Genomic DNA, 19,831 nt, shown 5'->3' on the forward strand with positions numbered 1-19,831 from the left:
CTGCTCCTCTTCTGCCGGTGGGTCGCAGGCCCGCCTACCTTGCAGGAGTGATTGGAAGCTCTCATAAATAAATTTTTTAAAAAAGAACTACTAGAAAGCTCACCAACATCAAAATAAAGTCAAGGAACATGTAATTCCAAGAAGAGATGACATTACAAATAATTATATTTCAAGACATAATATAAATAGAATAATTATAATTTGAGATACATATATTCATTTGTTCATATAGCAAATATTTACAGGGCGTTCTTTATGTGCTAGGGAGGTTTAGAGAGAAAGAGAAGTTTAATTTTTCATTGAGGTTCTAGCAATTTTCAAGAAATTCTTCAATTTCTTAACCTGCTAGTGATCCCATATAAACCTCACAACAAATCTTCAAGTCCAGATTATTATCCACATTTTATGACAAAAAAAAAGTGATTCGATGGGCAGTCAAAAAATTTTACTGGCAGGAGCTTATGCTTATTGGTGAGGGAATTAGTGAGAGGAAGTCTGGAAGGGTATCTGCATGTGACCTAAATGCAGCCTTGATGCTACTGTTGGATAATTCATTCATGTAATTTACTTAATATGCATTTTTTGAGCCTTGCTGCCTGTGCCAGCCCTTGAGCCAGGATGGTAAGGTGCCATTCTTAGCCTCACATGCTCTTAATATATTAGAACCTCCTGTCTCTTCAGAACGTGAGGAAAGATGTGCCGAAAGCTTCTGAAGAGCAAAGCAGTATTGCATGCTGTGCTTCAGGAATGCCACAGAGCAGAGGCCCAAAGGAAATATGGATTAGAGTCAGGTGGCATTTGAGACACCAAGAGATATCATGTTCTAAGAAGTTCATCAGAAAGCATGAATGAGCATATATTGTTGGCCTGCCTGTGTACTAAACACGGGGAGAGATGTAAACAAAGTGAAGGCCATGGCTCTTGCCCTTAGAAAGTCATTGTCCAGTTGGGCTAAGGAACATGACATTGTGGTTGAGGATTTAAAACATTTTTGTCTACTTTGCACTATGGTCAAGAACCATTATGGAAGATCTGCTTTTGTAAAGCAATGTCACAGGAAGCTAAGAAAATACAATGGAACTTTTTTCTAGCCTCTGAGAACCTCTAACTCTAAAGATAAATAGTACTTACACAGTTCTAGGCTCCAAATATGTTCTAAAGCTATGTTCACGAAAGAAGGATACTACTCTGAATCCTGTCTTTGTCCTTCATTAGCAACTTAAAAGGACTATTGAAGCTTCTTTGGGTCAAATTTTGCTTCTATATCATGTTAAATAGCAAAATTTTGCAGCAGCGATAGCAAAGTTCATGTCCAAAAAACAGTAATTGAAAGAGAACATTTAATAGATTATTTCTGAAAGCGGGCAAATAGATTTTGGTGAGCCATGCTATATGAATGCCATCTGCACTTTGTTTCTGTGAACCGAGCTAGAAGAATTCACAAGGGTCATAGCACCAGGGATAGATGTAAGCCAAAAAGTGACTTCTCGATGCTGAACTTAGAAGTGATTTAAGGAGGTGCTAAGCCATTGGACCGGTAGTGTTCCAGTGTGCACTGGTGTCATTACACGAAGGGTGAAGATTGAAAGATGATGAATGGATTCTCAACCACCTAATCCTACTGACATCCAGACATAAGGGTGCCAGAACCTGCCTAATTGGCATTTGGCTCAATACAATGAGGCTGGTGCCCATGCTAGCTGGCAGACATACTGTCCAGTTTGCCCATCTCTACTGTGTGATGATTCTATGTGTATTTATGGGCCATCTGTCTTCCAAGGCAGAATTTCTCTGTGCTGCAAAGTTTTGGAGATGTTATTTGCATTGTTTAGTTGTTTTTATTTTTTCAAGCTAACCTGATTTTGTTTTTTTTTTTTGCAAAAGTCACAAAACAATGTCACCTCTTCAGCTCAGCATTTCTCTTATTCTTATGTTGGCATAACAAGATTTTTTTTTATTGTATTTTGTTTTTCTTCCTAAATGTTAAACTCAGGGGTTAGAAAAGAAAAATGCTAGAGGATGCCTTTAAATGACATGCAAAGATTAGAATGTAAATCAAGTCTGGAAAAGAATTTTGGACCTTGATAGACAAATTCAATTCAAAGAGCTAATCCTCACGGCTCTGCCAGATGGGTCATTTGTCTGCCTGTGCTCAGCTTCTTTTAACAGAAAGATTAAAGTAACACGTTTTAGAGAGATAAGCAAATCATGGGAGAAAGTCTTCCTTGGTCACATCCAGGGCTATTTTTAGGACTGATGCAGGGTGACCAGATTGAAGCCACTGCCAGCCAGGCAAAACACTCCCTCTTCCATCGCCCATGTTCCTTATCCAGGACAGTGCGGGGAGTTATGTGGATAAACATCATCAGTCACACCCACTGCCATCTGTCTTTTCATTGCTTCAGCGTGTGTTCCTGTTTAGCTTTCATACTAGTTGTCACCCAGACAAGGCACTTACCTCTCTGAGCCTCCATTTACTCAAATGAAAATGGGAAGTAAAAAGTCCCTCTCTCATAGGATTTCTGTGCCTTGCACAAGGTCAGTGCTTAGTAATGTAGTCTTATTATTATTGTAGTTGTTGTTATTGTTTTTTCACCTTCTATTACTAGACGAGTTGTGGTTTCTTTTTCATCACTGCAGCATAGTAAAGGCCTAGAACACAAAAAGTTGACTCCAGATCCTGCCCTCCTGAGGGATATGTGACTGAGCAAGCTACATCGTTCAGATATCTATAAAATAGGCACAAAAATGGTAACCACTAATAGAGTTACGATGAAGACAAAATGAGTTAATTTTGTGTGCAGTTTAGTAGCAAATAAAGTCCTTTTTGACCGTATACTGGAAATAGATCAAATGGATGCAACCTTTCAGAAGATGGCTCTCTTTTTCTTTCTTTCCAATCCTGTTTACACTTACACAATGTATGTATTTCCTTTCAAGTCCAAATGCATTATAAAAAAGAGAAGCGTCCTGTGTATAAATGTGGCCAACCATGTTCTCTTTCCTTGAAACTCCACAGGACTTTTTCCGTGACACTTCACTGCCACTTCTTCACATCTGCTCTTGGGACTGTCTCAGGAGCAGCTCCGTGTCTGTGGTTCATGCTATGTTAAAATGCATACAGAGTGGGAAAAAGCCTGTCTGGGGAACTTTCCAGGCACTTTAGTATTGTGCCCTGGATTCTGCCATGGCTTATGCACTTTCTCTTTTTCCTGGGTCATGGAGTATAATAAAAAGGTGGTTCAGGAGTTTCAGTATAAATGAGGGACATCCACTTGTGTTACCTGGCCTATTGAAAATCATATTCATAAGCTTCTCATACTTTTTAATCTATGGACTTAAGAGGAAATTCTCCCAAAGTGAGAAAAGGAGGTTCAGAGAAATGTGAATTGATGGAGCAATAGTTTGCCATGTGCAATATAACGAAGTACAGTCGACTCTTTTATCATTTAAGGAATGATCCGCCATACTCTGAGTTATCCTACTCCCCTTCTTCTGGCCTGTTTTGATGACTGTGGACTTTTTCTGGGACTTCTCCTAGACTTGAGGACAAGAAAGCTTTGATATTAGACGACTTTCAGGTCCAAGAAGAAATTGTACCCTTATTTCTCTCCTCTCTCCTCCCTCCACCATCCCTCCCTTTCCTGGGACGAAAGATAGAATGCTTTGATGTGGACTGTTCTGGAGAAAAGTTAAAAGGGACTTTGGAAAGATGAAGAGGAAAATATCTCATCTGTTAAACACTCCTACCTATGACAGGATTAAACACACAGTTTATTTCAGTGCCTTAGAATTTAGTTTTCTAGACATTTCCTCACTTTTTTTTTTTTTTAGATCTAATTGTATAACATCTCCAGCAGTGTTTTGCACTCCAATGGCAACATTACATGAGAGACTTTTAAAATAAAATTACAAATCAGGACACAGATTTCTGCTGATTGAGTGAACTCATGAGGGGTTCATCCCATGGCCCCCCTGAGGGAAGTTGGACAAGGCATCAGCACTCGAATCATCAAAGGCCAGCTTGATTCAGTTGTCACCCCTTTAGAAACTCAGGTGTTGACAGCTCTTTCACACACTACCATGCCTGCTCCACACAAAGCATCCTTGTGAGGTTGGCAAGAGACACCAAGGAGTGTGAGTAACTTCTCACCTGATGAATACCTGTGAATTCAAGCTGCCTATGTAACTCTGATTCCATTCCACCTGGGAGAAACAGCAAGAAAAACCTGACTGCCAGATTATCCATACAGTGCCATCCGTGGTGAGATATTAGTCACTGCATGCTTTTCATTAGAAAGATACAGGTACAAGAAAGCCAGGGAACCCCACCATAAGTTCCTAGCCAGGCAAAGCCAACCTTTGGTTTCTCCCAGGTAATTGAATTTTGCCTAAAAATGCTAGGAGCAATGACAACACTTTGAAATTTGGCTTCATAAATTTTATCAACAAAAACAGTTGCAATATGGAATAGTAGAAAGATCATGGAACTTCCGGATAAATATGGTGGACTGAACATATATATTCATTCAATTAGACTCTCTTAAATCCATATTAATACTGAATTATAAGAAAGATTTTTTTAAGTGTAATCTAGCAAGAGTGTGGGATAAGGTAAAAGACAATTATAATTTTTGTAGCTGTCTGTATGTTTATAGCTATAACAGATTTGAAGAATTGATCATACTTTAACTATATGACAAATGGAGAACCAATCCAAGTTACTCATAAAAATCTTCAGGTTTCAGGATTGATAATCCAGGTCCCTCTAGAAGTGGGATTAAAGAGAAGGACTAAAATAAGGGGAATGACAGCTATTTAAGAAATAGCTCCCTGAGAGATATAAATTATTTACTCTTTGGAGATAGGATAAAAGAAGAAATGAGGATGATCAAGGCCTTGAAGAAGGTAGGGTTCCCATTTTGAAAGTAAGGCCATCATAGCAATCTACATGTGGAGACTTCCAATCTCTTCCCTCATATAAATCTGGGATCCAGATTTATACTCTCCGGGTTAAAAAAAAAAAAAATGAGAACTTCTCTAAGGACTCTGATTGAGCCAAGAAGAAAGACCTAATGTTATGAACATTAGAGATTACTCCAAGAGACAAAGGCAGATCCCTTGACAGTGGTGTCTTATCAACTCTTATGCTTTTGAAGCCACCAAATGCACTCACAAGTCCAATCAGTTTTTTATCCTGTCACTTTTAAATATAAACAGATAATCAATAGTAACTAGGCATATGAGGAAAATTTATTTTTTAGAAATAGAAATAAATAAAAAAGTATTTAGAACATAGGGAAAATGTAGTGATAATTCTTTAAATATATAAATATCATTAATATCCTTAAGAAAATAACCAAATATGTTGCATCTGTGAAACAAAGAAGTGTCAGACCATAAACTGACTCATAGACATTAAAAATAGGGAAGCAGAAACAAAATACTGACAGAACAGAAAATAATTTTTTTAAAATCCCAGAGAATAGAGCAAACAAATGAAAAAAAAGAGAAAATGAATAAAAATTTAAAACTGGGCCAAATAATGTTCCAGAAAGAGAGAATACAGGAAATTAGTATATAAATAATTTATGTAAAATTTCCAAACAGAAGGTGAGTAGGTTTCAGACTAAAGTTTTTCAAAGGTGCCTAGCACAGGGGATATAGACAAAACTATAACAAAATATATCAATGTGAAATTCATGAAATTGAGGCCAAGTTGCTGAAAATTTCCAGAGGTACTTATACAAAATAGAAGAAAGACCACATAACTATTTTTCAGATGATCAATCAGAAAAGGCTTCAGACTTCTTAACATTACAAGGATACTGGATACTGGAAAATAATGGACCAAATTTCTGAAAGAAAAAACTTTTCAATCTAGAATATTATAGCCAACTAAACTAACAACTAAGGGTTCAAGTGTAATGCAGCCATTTTTAGACATGCATTGTTTGAAAATTTTAACCCTCATGAACCTTTACTCAAGAAACAACTGACAAATGTACTCCAACTAAAATAAAATGGCAAACTATGAAAGAGGGAGACATGGTATGTGAAAAATAAAAGAGATTTAACAGAGAATATAATAAAGAAAATGGAAATTGATCAGTTTACAATGGAGCAAGTTAGAAAGCTCCAAGAAACACTTTTAGAAGAGACAGTAAATAAAAGAAGAGTTGTGTTTGAGTATATTCCAAAGAGGTCTAGATAACTGGAAGAAGTTTGGAGGTGGACTAGATATACATGCAAATAAATTTTGCAAATGACAAACAAGACACTTATTAACTTCAGGAAAAATTAAAAATTGTGCATGAAAAGAAAAATAATTGTTGGGTATTCTACAACTCACCTCTGAACAGATTTCATAGTCATGACAATATAAGCATATTTACATACTTACCTAACTATAACATAATTGTCTCAAAAGGATATGAAGAATATATATTTGTGTGTTGTGAAAGTGGAGGTAAAGAAAGATTAATGCCCTCATCTTCTGTGGTGGAAAGTCAGAAACTAGTAATATCAGCATATTATTTTGAGATATAGAAGTAAAAAACAAAAACATTAGCTGACACTTTTTTATTACACACTGACTACTCCTTATCCTTTTTTTCCCCTTCAATTCATCAGATAAGAGGGATCAGGGCCCAAGAATAAGAGAGAACTAATCCAAAAAGCTCTTCTATACCATTCATTTGTTTTATTCTCTAGAGCTCTCTTTTCTGAAAACAAATTTTCCTCATTCTTAATTGTCCCTAAAAACCCATGGGATAGCTCCTGGTTTAGAGAAAGCATTGGATTAGCCCATATCTCAGTAAATATTCAAGGACCCTTGTGTGCACTTGTAAGCATGAACTACATGCAGCCAACTGTCCCTGGACACAGTGCAGTGTAGTTAAAACATGATTTAAGTTCTCATAATGTCACAATATAATTTTGAGTTTGTGTCTTCCTGAATACTTTTAGGAGGGCATCAGCCAAGTCTCAACCATGATATGTTTCAAGGAAAGGAGAAAACCAGAAGGAGGGAGGATACCATAGATGGCCATGATAGCTTTGCAGAACTGCATAATATTTGAGAGTTTCTTAGCAGCAAAGGTCCTGCTGAAGAATGAGGAGACATAAGACTGCCAGGAACCATCATTTGGTCATACCACTTTCTCTGTATTTCTTTAAAGACAGTTTCTTCCCATATGAGTCAGATCTGTTTCCCTTTCGTAACACCAGTTTCCTTCTTCATTGAACACTGGGACTTCTTTTGAACAGCTTCATAGACCAGTATTTTGTTCCATTCCTTGAGGGATATATGTTTTTCATGCTTTGGCTTTAAGTGGTTCAGATAATATGTATGCTTATAAAGACATTTAGGTGACATTATATGAATGACATGTCCAGTTGAAAGCATACCGATCTTTAATAAGAACATATGAAAAGGGGTTTATTTTTAGCCACTGTCAGCTGACCTTACCCTCCTGAACTTCACTTTTCTTCTTCTTGATTTTCTTCCAGGAAATTGTAGCATTGCTTTTCACTGTGGTTTAATGTTACATAATCTCATTCTAATATGTGACATTTCATTTTGTTTTAATTCAACAAGTAATCATCCATAACATATTGGCCTGCTTGAATTCATAGAATTTTAGAGCTAGAGGACTATAGTCCATATAGTTTATTCATCTCTTAGTTAGGGAATTTCTTCCCGACCAGTTTTAGCTGGCAGGAGTAGAAGCTGAATTTCTTGTGCTGTTACTAATTTGTTTTCCTATCTCAGTTCTCAAGGTTTTTCATTCTTCTGAGCTCCTTAGTGGACAATAAGAAAATTGTAAGCAATTTTGCACATATAGTTCAAGATTAAAAAAAAAAAAAAAAGATTGTTTCATTTAAGTCAATGGCAACAGCAATCTTCCAGCTGTAGGTTATACAGAATGCAGGGAAGTCCTCTGAGTCTGCTCTCTGTCCCCAAGCCTTTACTAATCAGAACTATATTTCAGACAATCTTATTATGCCAAAACATCTGAGTTTTTTCAATTGAGCTCCTAAATCCTTAGCCAACACCTCCAGATTACACACTGACTGCTCTTTATCCTGACTTTTACATTGGCTTTTCTTTATTTTGACTTACCTCTGCCTAGTCATTTCATGCACCAAAAATCTTGAGCATTTGTTCCTTTGTCAACAAGGCAAAGCTTTGGGGTTGAAAATTGGATGCCTGGTTACTGCCTACAATTGGCAGTCATATTGTATCTGAACTGCCCTCCAAACTCATTCATTGTTTTGATCCCAAATTAGATACTCCTTTCACTGGGCATTTTTAAATTATTTAATGTAATTATAAATAATCTTCAAAAACACTGACCCATCTAATTCTTGCTTTTTACTGATTCTAATCAATGTTAAACATAATGTTTAACATAAACATAAAACATAATATTTAGAATAAACATAATGAGCTATATATAGCTTAGTAGTATGTGGAAGGTCCTGAGTTTTATTCCTAGCAGAAAAAAAGGAAAGTTTATACATATTCATATATGTAATTAAAAATATATTTCTGTATATAGTTTATAATATTGAATAATAAATACATATATATGATTTCTAATAGTTTCCTTTGAAATGGCTTTATCATCTTTTTGGTTTACTCACAAATTAATTAATAAACTTTGATGCTTTCTTTGTCCTGTGTTAAATCATACTTTGACCTAGACAATACTATCTTCATTTAAGGATGACATTTGTAGCTTGTACCCACTCACTTTGTTTTCTGTCTTGCACTATGACATTGTTCACAAGCACAGTCCAGAATCTTTTGTCTATATAACCACCCAGAAGTCACTAACAAGAATTGATACTGGCATTAAAATTCCAGTGTCATCTCTGCTCTGTTGGCATATAGTTTGTCTTACTTACTTTTAAAAGTTGCTGACCAGATTAAAAGATATTTAATTCCTGCAAAATAAAAGTTACAAACTGACACTCTTCGAGTCAAATCCAGCACCATGAAGATGGTCAGTTAGGTCACACTAACTTCTGCTGACATAGTTGGTGTGACTTTAGAAGGAAAGCACACTTGCCAGGGTTCCACTAAATTGGCAGCATAATTCCATATTCCCAGTATGCACATTCATCCTGCAGGCACATTACTTTTCTTTTCTATTCCTTGAAGACACTTGCATTTACTGCCTATCCTCTAAGGAAGAGCTGTACTTAGAGATTGAGTTATACGAAATTGCCATTTGCATAGGTTAGCAATACCCAATACTAGCACTTTCATATGATCTGACCATATTAGAAGATAAAATCAAAGAAAATTATGCAGACCTTGGTGATCTTTCCATTTCAAAATAATTTATTTTCTATTTTAAATCACTACAATCATGCAAAAGAAGTGATTTAATCCTGTGTGTAAAGCATCATGGTAGACACCAAGGAATGACAAAGATATAAATGCACATATGCCTTTGAGGGTGCCCACTATTGGTTTTCATGGGGTGACTGGTCTTGTTTTCTATTAGATTATGAGCTCTTTGAAGGCAGGGACTGAGTTTTATGTGCTCTGGTTTTTTTTTTGTTTGTTTGTTTGTTTGTTGTTGTTGTTGTTGTTTTTTGTATTTAGCACCTGGCAGGTGTTAATAACTCTTTGTTAAGTGAATAGAAGGTAAGGAGAGAGAAAAGAAGAAAGAGGGAAGGAGAGAGGAATGGAGCCTTTAGATTGAGATGTACCAGACAAGCTGGACTTATCACAAAGAAAAGGAAGACAATGAAGAAATTACAGAGTTTTTAATAAAATTTTACCTTAATAAGTTTTATACTTCAAACCATTGATTGAAATAGCTTTGGCTCTAGGTTGACTTTGGTTTGTTTCCAAAAAACCAAAATCAGTCCAAATAGATTTCAGCATTTCACCATAAATGCACAATAAACAGAAGTCATAAACAACAGTAATCAGGTGTCCTTTTTAATGGCAGCACGATCAGGGTGATAGATTTGTTAAGTGATAGTTATTTGGAATTATAAACTATGCCATCTATTAAAAATTGGTTACATGCAAATGAACCATTTCTAAAGCATTTTTCCTCTTATCAATATTGAAATTATCAAATTTTACATTTGAGTTCATTTCTAAGCAGTCCATGGTGCAAATAATTTTTCCTACTTAAAGTTTATTTAGAAAGGCATTTCTTTCATTAAGTAGCAACTTGCATCAAAAGAGCCAATACCTAAATTTCTTTCTTCTCTTTTTACTGATGTTTGAGTGATATTAAAGGTGATGTAACTCTAACATTTCAAGAATATGGAAAAAGTAGCCATCAGTCACCTTGAGAAATTTATTAGACATGAATAAAATTTTACTATACCAATAAATTTGCCATATGGTAAATTGCATTAGCCCTGCCATTTATAGATAGCACACTCCTTGATGTGTAATTGATAAAAGATTCAACTTTCAGAAATTTAACAGAAAGAATTTTTTTATCTGTATTAAAAGCCTTAAAACATGCTTAATCACTGAATAAGCAATTCCATTTTCAGGAAGTCATCCTACAGAAATAAAGTTAGGTTTAAAATTTAACTATCATTGGTGAGGATGTGGGGAAAAAGGCACACTCATACATTGCTGGTGGGACTGCAAATTGGTGCAGCCAATGTGAAAAGCAATATGGAGATTCCTTGGAAATCTGGGAATGGAACAACCATTTGACCCAGCTATCCCTGTCCTCAGTCTATACTCAAAGGACTTAAAAATAGCATACTACAGGGATACAGTCACATGGATGTTAATAGCAGCACAATTCACAATATTTAAACTGTGGAGCCAACCTAGATGTCCTTCAGTGGATGAATGGATTAAAAAATGTGGCATATATACACAATGGAATTTTACTCAGGATTAAAAAAGAACAATACCATGACATTTTCAGGTAAATGGATGGCATTGGAGAAGACAATGCTAAGTGAAGTCAGCCAATCCCAAAAAAACAAATACCGAATGTTTTCTCTGATATAAGGAGGCTGACTCATAGTGGGGTAGGGAGGGAGAGCATCGGATGAAGAGATGAATTCTAGATAGGGAAGACTGGTAGGAAGGAAAGGGAGGGGGCAGAGGATTAGCCAGGATGGTGGAATGTGATGGACATCATTATACAAAGCACATGTATGAAGACTTGAATAGGGTATCAACATACTTTAAATACAAACAGAAATGCAAACTTGTGGTATATATGTGGATTAAGAATTGTAATGCAAAAAAAAAATAGCATTACCTTAGATTAGGTAGAGAGAAGTGAAAGGAGGGGAAGGTAGGGGATGTGGGGATAAGAAAGATAGTAGAATGAAACAGACATTATTACTGTATGTATGTATGCGACTGTATGACCAATGTGATTCTACAATATGTATACTCAGAAAAATGAGAAATTATATTCCATCTATGTATGATACATCAAAGTATATAAGTTCATTCTACTGTCATGTAAAACTAATGAAGACAAATTTTAAAAAGATTTAACTATCAAAGAATTTAATGCAATATCATTTATACTAGTGAAAAAATTATAAACAACTATAATGATCAATGATAATAGACTATTGTTTAGTCTTCTCATAATTTTATATTTTATAAATATATACATTTATAGATAATTATATATAAATATTTATTTGTATTCATATATATAATATACATATTTTTATGTTTTATACTTTATAAAATATAATTGTATATTGTACATTTTAGATATTTTATCTGTATGGAATTTATTTTCACAAGAAAATATTCTTTATGGGTCACTTAAGAAAATAAGGGTGCTTAATTATATATGTACATAAATGTATAAAGTATCTATTATATATTAATATTATACAATAATGCATAAGTGTATACTAATATATTAACATCATATAATATATAATCATAATTATATACAGGTATTATATAATAATATAATAGCATATAATACTACATGCTATATATAACATATGCAATATTATATACTATATAGCATATATTATAAATTATGTCAAAATATAATATATAATAAAGTCATTATATATCATATACTAATTATATATGTTATAGATGTGTGTAAATTGGGCATACTAGCATACACCTATAATCCCATAGATCAGGAAGGCAGAGGCAGGAGGATTACAAGTTGGAGGCCAGCTTAATTTAAGTAAGGGCTAAGAATGTAACTCAGTGGTAGAGAACCCCTGGGATTCCCTGCAAACACTGACAAATTATATGAGTGTAAATATGACTTCATCTTCATAGAAGAATTATATGCACACTTTTTTTAGAGGGGGATCATACTCGCCAAGGTTTTTACTTCTCTGAAGAAGGAGTTAGAGATGTTCAAAAAGTTTTAAGTTTCCTCTCTGCTTATTGCATTGTCTAGTTTTTCTTCAATGAGCTTTTAAATTAACACAAAACTTTTTCCAACAATTAAAAAAGAAATGCTACTGTCCAGTGGTTAGTGCTCATATCATTACTACCTATAAATACACCAGTGTTCTGAGGCTTTGACTACTAAAGTTGAAAAACAAACTGTGGTGATACATCTAAATAGTTAAAGTGGGTCTCTGTATCTATAAAAATCTCCATGATACTTGAAATTTTTCATGATAGAATTATAAATTTTTAACAGAGGAAAGCATTTTCCAGAGTATGCATTTCAACTCTCATGTTATACACATGAAGTAATCAATATTTATAAAAATTAAGTGGCATGCTCCGGAACTTATGACTAGTTTTTAGTAGGGTTAATATTAGAACCTGGTTTCTATGCAATTTTTTTTTACTTAGTAAATTAATTGTCCACTTCATATGAAAAATAATCTCATTTTATTTGACTAAAAACGAAAATAGAAAGATGTGGATAGCAAAAAAAAAAAAAAAATCTCCATGAGAAAGAACTGTCTCAGGTGTTTCACAACATCACATTGCACACCTTAACTATGTACAATTTTTTATCTGTCAGTTACATCTCAGTAAAAGCATTTTAAAAGCTGAAATAAAAGCATTACCTCAATATTTAGGAATAGTCACCTCCAAAAAGTTACAATGAAAGAAAAATATCTAAATCTGAGTTAAAGTATAAGTCATTATTTTCTCCATTTGAAGTAAAATTATTCAAAATATAAAATGTAAAGGCCTCCCCTTTTATGAGAGTTTGATTCTTTATTCTGAGGAAAAACTTAATTTGTGGTCATTTTTATTTTCTATTTCAGAGAAAAAGATTATCTGAAAACACTTTAACTTCATTTTAAATAATAAAATCCCTTGTGCATAGCTCTTTTTATAAAAGTAATGAATTCAAAATACAGAATTTTGAAAAATCACCAAAAATGCTATCACTCAGAGACAAGCCCTAATAACATTTTGGTGTCTTATTCATTAAGGTAATGCCTATTCTTATATGAAACTGTGGCTGCTGCCTTCTACCCTGGATGCCTCCAGAATTTTCTGGGGTGGTGAGTAATGAGAATAACATGATACCAGAAACCCTTGAAAAAAATGCATTCGCATCTCCTTCCATCTCCTTTCTTCCAGGACAGATATCAGTGGATGGATTTATGCGCTATCTGAGTGGAGAAGAAAATGGAGTCGTTTCACCTGAGAAACTGGATTTGAATGAAGACATGTCTCAGCCCCTGTCTCACTATTTCATTAATTCCTCGCACAACACCTACCTCACAGGTATGAATTGGCCATTTTTTGACTGTTACTATGGGCAGTCTCACCAAATTTCAGTAATCTCGAGTTTCTCTTGTTTCAAAGTATAGGAGAATTTTCTTCTGCTTCCTCAGAAATACCTCTGGGAACTCTGGGGTTCCACCACCAAAGTCTCCACCCTTAATAAGCAGCCATATCCCTGTTTGTGAAGCAATATCACCATTTCTCCAGGCCTAAGTTTTGAAGTCTTTTAAATGTACCCATACCTTTTAACTTCAGACCAATGGAATTTTGTATAATGGAATCAAATCTTATGTTCAAAGCCACTTACAATCCCACCTACCTCTGTGGGCTGTGTTCATCTACAGAAGAGTTCCATGACTCTTAATAACTTCTATTGAAGGCAAATTGATTTTGTTCAAGGTGAAACAGGGTGTTAAACAAAAACAAATTGATCTGTGAATAATAATTTATTCCTTATAGTAAAAATTATAATAAAGCAGGAAAAAACAATTACATGTTTCCTTTATTGATCATAAATTGAATTCTATCATGGTTTTGGGAAATCATTAACCCATTCGATCCCAAACTTTTAATTCTGTGAATATTTAAATAAAATCAACACAGGTACATTAAAATAGGTTGGAAATCATGATACAGAACTTACATACATATAACTATGCTAATATTAGTTAATATTAATATTATTATAGTTATTATATTACAACATAATTATATTCCCTTATTATGTATTATATCATTATATTATATACTATGTTAAAATTTTTATAGCTATTCCACACCTGGGACAATGGTAAAAAATGGACTAAATAGAAAAATACTAAAATATATTTTACATACTTATATACACATAATTTAAACAAACATACACATATATGTTGTCTTATCATAGTTTAGAATTAACAATTTAATATAGATTTTAATTAGCTAAGAATAATCAAAATGCATTTCTTCTAAAATACTTTCTGTATAGCAGATCTCTAGTGGCAATCCTTAAAAAAGTCTTTCTAGAAAACCTGAAGCTGGGAGAAAAATAAAAACACCTTTCTAAAACCACATCACATTCTTGCTTCAAACCATCCTCACATATATAAGATAGCCAGATCTAACACAACAGAACTGAAGTCTGGGTCTCATTTGCTATTTGTGTTTTGTAAATGCTCTCCTTGCCATGGGGGTGGTTTTGATGTGTTCTTGGCTCATTGTCCAGGGGTGTATGGTTTGTACTACAGGGTAGACCACCAGTGAAAATGCCTATAAAGACAAGAGAGACCCAGGCACTGAATAGCCGTAAGGGTATCCATGAAAATTCCACAGGGTTTAGCAATCTGACAACTGAACAGTTCTTTTTAAAAAAATTCTTTAAAAGATTTATTCCTTCTGCCTTCAAATGCACACTTTGTTGGTATCAAATCTAGCATTGGCCCAATATCCCATAATGGGTGAAAAGGAACTTAGAAATTATTCTTAGAGAGCAATGTTGCCTCTCCACAGCCAGAATGGGCTATCTCAGAGTGATTGCCCATAATTTGAGACCATCTAGTAAGAATCATATGGTCTGAGTTCTGTAGACATTTGAACTAAACTAGGCATTTGAACTGCAACATACATGTTTTTCATGAGAACTGAAAGGCTTTCAGACTACTTACACCCAATTTTGTTTCAACTGACATTCTCTAGAAAAGCTCTGCCACAAAACTAAATTCATGTTTGGCTCCTCCTAAACTCTATTCTGGTTACTTATTGCTGTATAACAAATCACTCCAAAGGGTGTCCAAAGTTTAGTATCATAAAACAAGCAATATTTTACTTTGATCCATATTCTGTGAATCAGGAATTCAGATAGTGAATAGAATACAGGAGACTGTATGTCTCTGATCCATTGTGTCCTAGTTTTTACCTCAGAAGTGACTGGGAGAAGAAGGGGTGACTCAATTAAAGAGCCTGCTGCTGGAATCATCTGGAGTCTTCTCCATCATATCTGGCCCCACAGCTAGAATGACCCAACAACTAGGCTCAGTTAGGACTAGAAACCCAATTTCCTACAAGAGGCCTCACCATGTAGCTTGGGCTTCTTTAGAGCATGGCAACCCAAGGGTAGGTAGGCTTCTTACATGGATGGCAACTCAGAGATGCAAGAACAAGTATCTCAGGTAACAAGGAAGCTTAACTGCCTTTGCACTTAACTCCTGAAGCACTATAATGTCACTCCTTTCTGTATTTGTCTAGAGTCACAATCCCACTTAGATTCAAAGGGTACATAAACCACAGGTCTCAATGGGAAAGTGACAAAGAATTTTCAGTGCTGCTTAAAACTACAACAGGTTCCATAATTTCAGGAGAGTAATGTCCACTTAAACACCCTTTGGATTCAGTTCTTTAGGCCTGCTACAAAAACTGCGGCTCCATTCACATCCAAGCTCATAAGCCTTTATGAGGGATTTTATTTTTCCTTCTTAAGGGTTCTTAATCTTATTTGGTGCCACTGACCTATTTGGCAGCCTATTGAAGCTTATAGACACTTCTCAGAATGTTAAAAACATAAAATAAAGTACCTGGGATTAAAGAGTAAATAAATTTCACTAAAATATTTTTAACAAATATTAAAAAACAATTTTGTGATAAAATAATATGTATCTTTTTAATTAACTATTTTAAATGAATATAAGCAATATTTTGTCATAACTTGCCGCAATTGGATACCATAGGAAAATATCTGTGATTTATACTGGTAAAACAGTCACATATCCTGCTAAAACTACTGTGACTTGTCACCTACATTCATAATTGAAGAGAATTTAAATTTTGTGGAGATGTTATAATTAAAAATGTAACCTTTTTTTTTCTCATCCAAGTTCATGGAGGTCTGTGAAATGTCAAGTTAAGAAGCTTTATCTTTGACTTGAGAGAATCCAAAGTATGATTTTAAAAACTTCAGCATATAATAAAATCTTGCATTTATCATATACTTACTACAAGACTCAAAAAACACTTAAATATTTATCCAGCTGAACTTTGGATATGAGATTTTGTTTGCCCAAAACTCACAATGCTGAGTAATTTTATAAAAGTCCTTTTAAGCCCAAAATGCCTGGGAATTGATGCCATGCAACTAAATTGATATATTTATATTCATTACTTTCTGTATCATATAAAGGATGAGTCAGGAATATCAAAACAATTGAACAACAATACTTATTGGATATATATTCCATTGTTTTCAACTGCTTTGGGAATATATTAAACTATCCTCTTGAACATCATTATGGATTTAGGGTTTTCAGATTTTGTTTATGTGCATTCCATCACAGCCACTATTCTTTGAAGCTCAAATTATCTCAGCTTTGGCCACTTGGGAACCCTTTTTTGCCTCTCAGTATGACCCATGGGTCTTTGAAAATTCTCTTGCTTCCTGGCCCATAAATGTTTTCAGAGTCACCTTCCTCCTGTCTGCTCCAGACATGGATTCATGTTTCTCCAGTGTATTCTGGATCCTTGTGGGGGAGAGCAAAAATAGTATAAGTGACAGCACTTTTGACCCTGCACTATGAAAGATTATTTCCAGATTATTTCTGTGAACAATCCAAGGAATTTGGGTTGTTGTTATTTTGTTTTTGCTTTTTAGGGCATGGTTCAGAAAAATATTTTCACTTCTATCTTCCAACTTCAATTCTTGCATTTTCTTTTGCAATCTTGATACCTAACAAATTATACAGTTACTCATTTGCTTTATTGATGACATAATAATAGTTCTAAGAAAATTATTCATTATTAATGCAAACAATAAATTATGGAATATAATTCAAATTTCCCATTTAGTTTTTATTTTCAAACTGCATTTCACCAAGCATTTTCAAATTAATTTTATAACAGTCACTAATATGCCCCATTTTTGTGTGACTTCAGAACCACAGACGTGATGGAGAATTTAACTTCATTGTATTGGGTTATTTTAAATCTGAGGGTATTAGAATATTATGGATGACAATGCTCAGAAGATAGAGTTTTCCACTATTAGGAAAATGAAGGATTCAGGTTAGGTTTTAAAGAAAGAACTCAAGTAGTTGTTTCCAAATTTCTGTATCTGATTCATTCATTCTGTATATGATTGCTGATGAATTCTCCATCTAATTATTTAATTTCTAGTAGTATTAAAATGTACATATTTTCAAATATTCAATTTGTAAAACTATGTGAGCTCACTTAAATTCAATACTGATCTTAAATGAACTTGTTGTAGTTGCTTATCTTTCTCCCTTTTCTGAACTATGTATTATTATACCAAGGTTTTCATTAGATAGATTTGCATAGAATGAAATAAATTCTCACAATATTACCTTGTTCCAGTAGAAGCCAGGCTTTTGTTTTTCTGCGGGGGAATTAGAGAGAATTTCATATAAATAGAAAAAACCCATTAAAAATGTTAATATGGGCATTTCAATATAGAAAGCAGTATGGAGATTCCTTGGAAAACTGGGAATGGAACCACCTTTTGACCCAGCTATTCCACTCCTCCATCTATACCCAAAGGACTTAAAAACAGCATACTACAAGGACACAGTCACATCAATGTTTATAGCAGCACAATTCACAATAGCTAAACTGTGGAACTAGCCTAGATGCCCTTCAGTATATGAATGGATAAAAAAAATGTGATATATATACACAATGGAATATTACTCAGCAATAAAAGAGAATAAAATCATGGAATTTGCAGGTAAATGGATTGAGTTAGAGAATATAATGCTAAGTGAAGTTAGCCAATCCCAAAAAACAAATGCCAAATATTTTCTCTGATATAAGGAGGCTGATTCATAATAGGGTTGGGAGGAGGAGCATGGGAGGATTAGACAAACTCCAGACAGGGCAAAGAGGTGGGAGGGGAAGGGAGAGGGCATGAGGGTAGAAAAGATTGTGGAATGAGATGGACATCATTACCCTAAGTACATGAATGAAGACAAGAACGGTGTGAATGTACTTTGTATACAACCAGGGATATGAAAAATTGTGCTCTATCTGTGTAATACGAATTGTAACATGTTCTGCTGTCATATAAAACAAATTAGAATAAAAAAAAATTTTAAATGTTAATACAGACTCTTAAGGTTTTGCCTGAAGTCCTCTTTTTTCTTATGGACCAAAATTTGCTTTTACTTCATAGAATCATTGTTTTAATTACAGATAAAACTAATATAGAAATTTGTTTCTCAGAGGCTTTTGGATAAATTTGGACATCTCTGCTATAAAAATTAAAAAACTCTCCAGACCCAACTAATAATGCTAAAAGTTATAACCAATAGAATCCCAATAGAATTTAGTTGAGTTTTAAAATCATTATCAAGGAAATAAGTACAATTTTATACTTCATGGACATTTCTAAAACAAGTGAAAACTCTATCTATAGAAATCTATTTCACATAAGAGGCTCTCCCTAGGAAAAAAAAAAAAAGGAAAGGTTTCCTATTCAAATAAGCTATGAAATGCCAAGTGCAAACACAAGTTAATACCTACTGTAGTGTGGATTAAATATAGGAAAAAAGACAGAGATTGACAGTGACTAAGGGGATCACCAACCCTGCACATCCCCTGTCACCACTCTATTTATTTTATTGGAGCACTTTAAGAACTACAATTTCTGAGAAATTTCACTCTAAATCTAAATGAGAAGCATTTCAATATGCTTGCTGTTTTCTTTTGAGACTTCAAAGGGACTGTAAAAATTAAATGTACAGTATGAAGAACCAATCCATTTAGCAATGCATATTATTATGGCTATTTTTCTGCTCATTATTGCCCCTTGTTGAATATCAAGATGCCCAGAAGGAAAAATAAATCAGATCAATGAGAGAAATATGTCCACAGAAGGAGTTGGGTTTTAATTGCAATGGTCATTTTCAAGAGTTTTAGATGGTCTTGGCAGTATACCCAGAAATGATTATGTTTTAAATGATGATTTTTCCTTGAGGAATCTACATTGATGAATCCAGAAAAAAAGAATCCTCCCAGGACAGAACAATATGTAATCATTTCAACCCACACCTGAGCATCATTTCATACACCAAACTTTTCATGCTCCAAACTCTTTAGGAGATAATGGCTCCATATAAAGGCAAGACAAAGTGGTATAACCTC

The 19,831-nt window shown here is 34.2% G+C and overlaps 1 protein-coding gene across 1 annotated transcript in view; it reads left to right on the forward strand.

Annotated features, from left to right (window-relative positions):
• Nucleotides 1-19,831, forward strand: part of Plcb1 (phospholipase C beta 1) — a 727,531-nt gene that overhangs the window by 519,334 nt on the left and 188,366 nt on the right. Inside the window, exon 11 of the mRNA XM_048811856.1 lies at nt 13,556-13,702. Within this exon, the coding sequence (XP_048667813.1) occupies nt 13,556-13,702 (147 nt within the window). The remainder of the gene's footprint in view (nt 1-13,555; nt 13,703-19,831) is intronic.

The sequence above is a fragment of the Marmota marmota genome, unplaced genomic scaffold (genome assembly GCF_001458135.2).
Source record: "Marmota marmota marmota unplaced genomic scaffold, marMar, whole genome shotgun sequence".
Taxonomy (NCBI): Eukaryota; Metazoa; Chordata; class Mammalia; order Rodentia; family Sciuridae; genus Marmota; species Marmota marmota.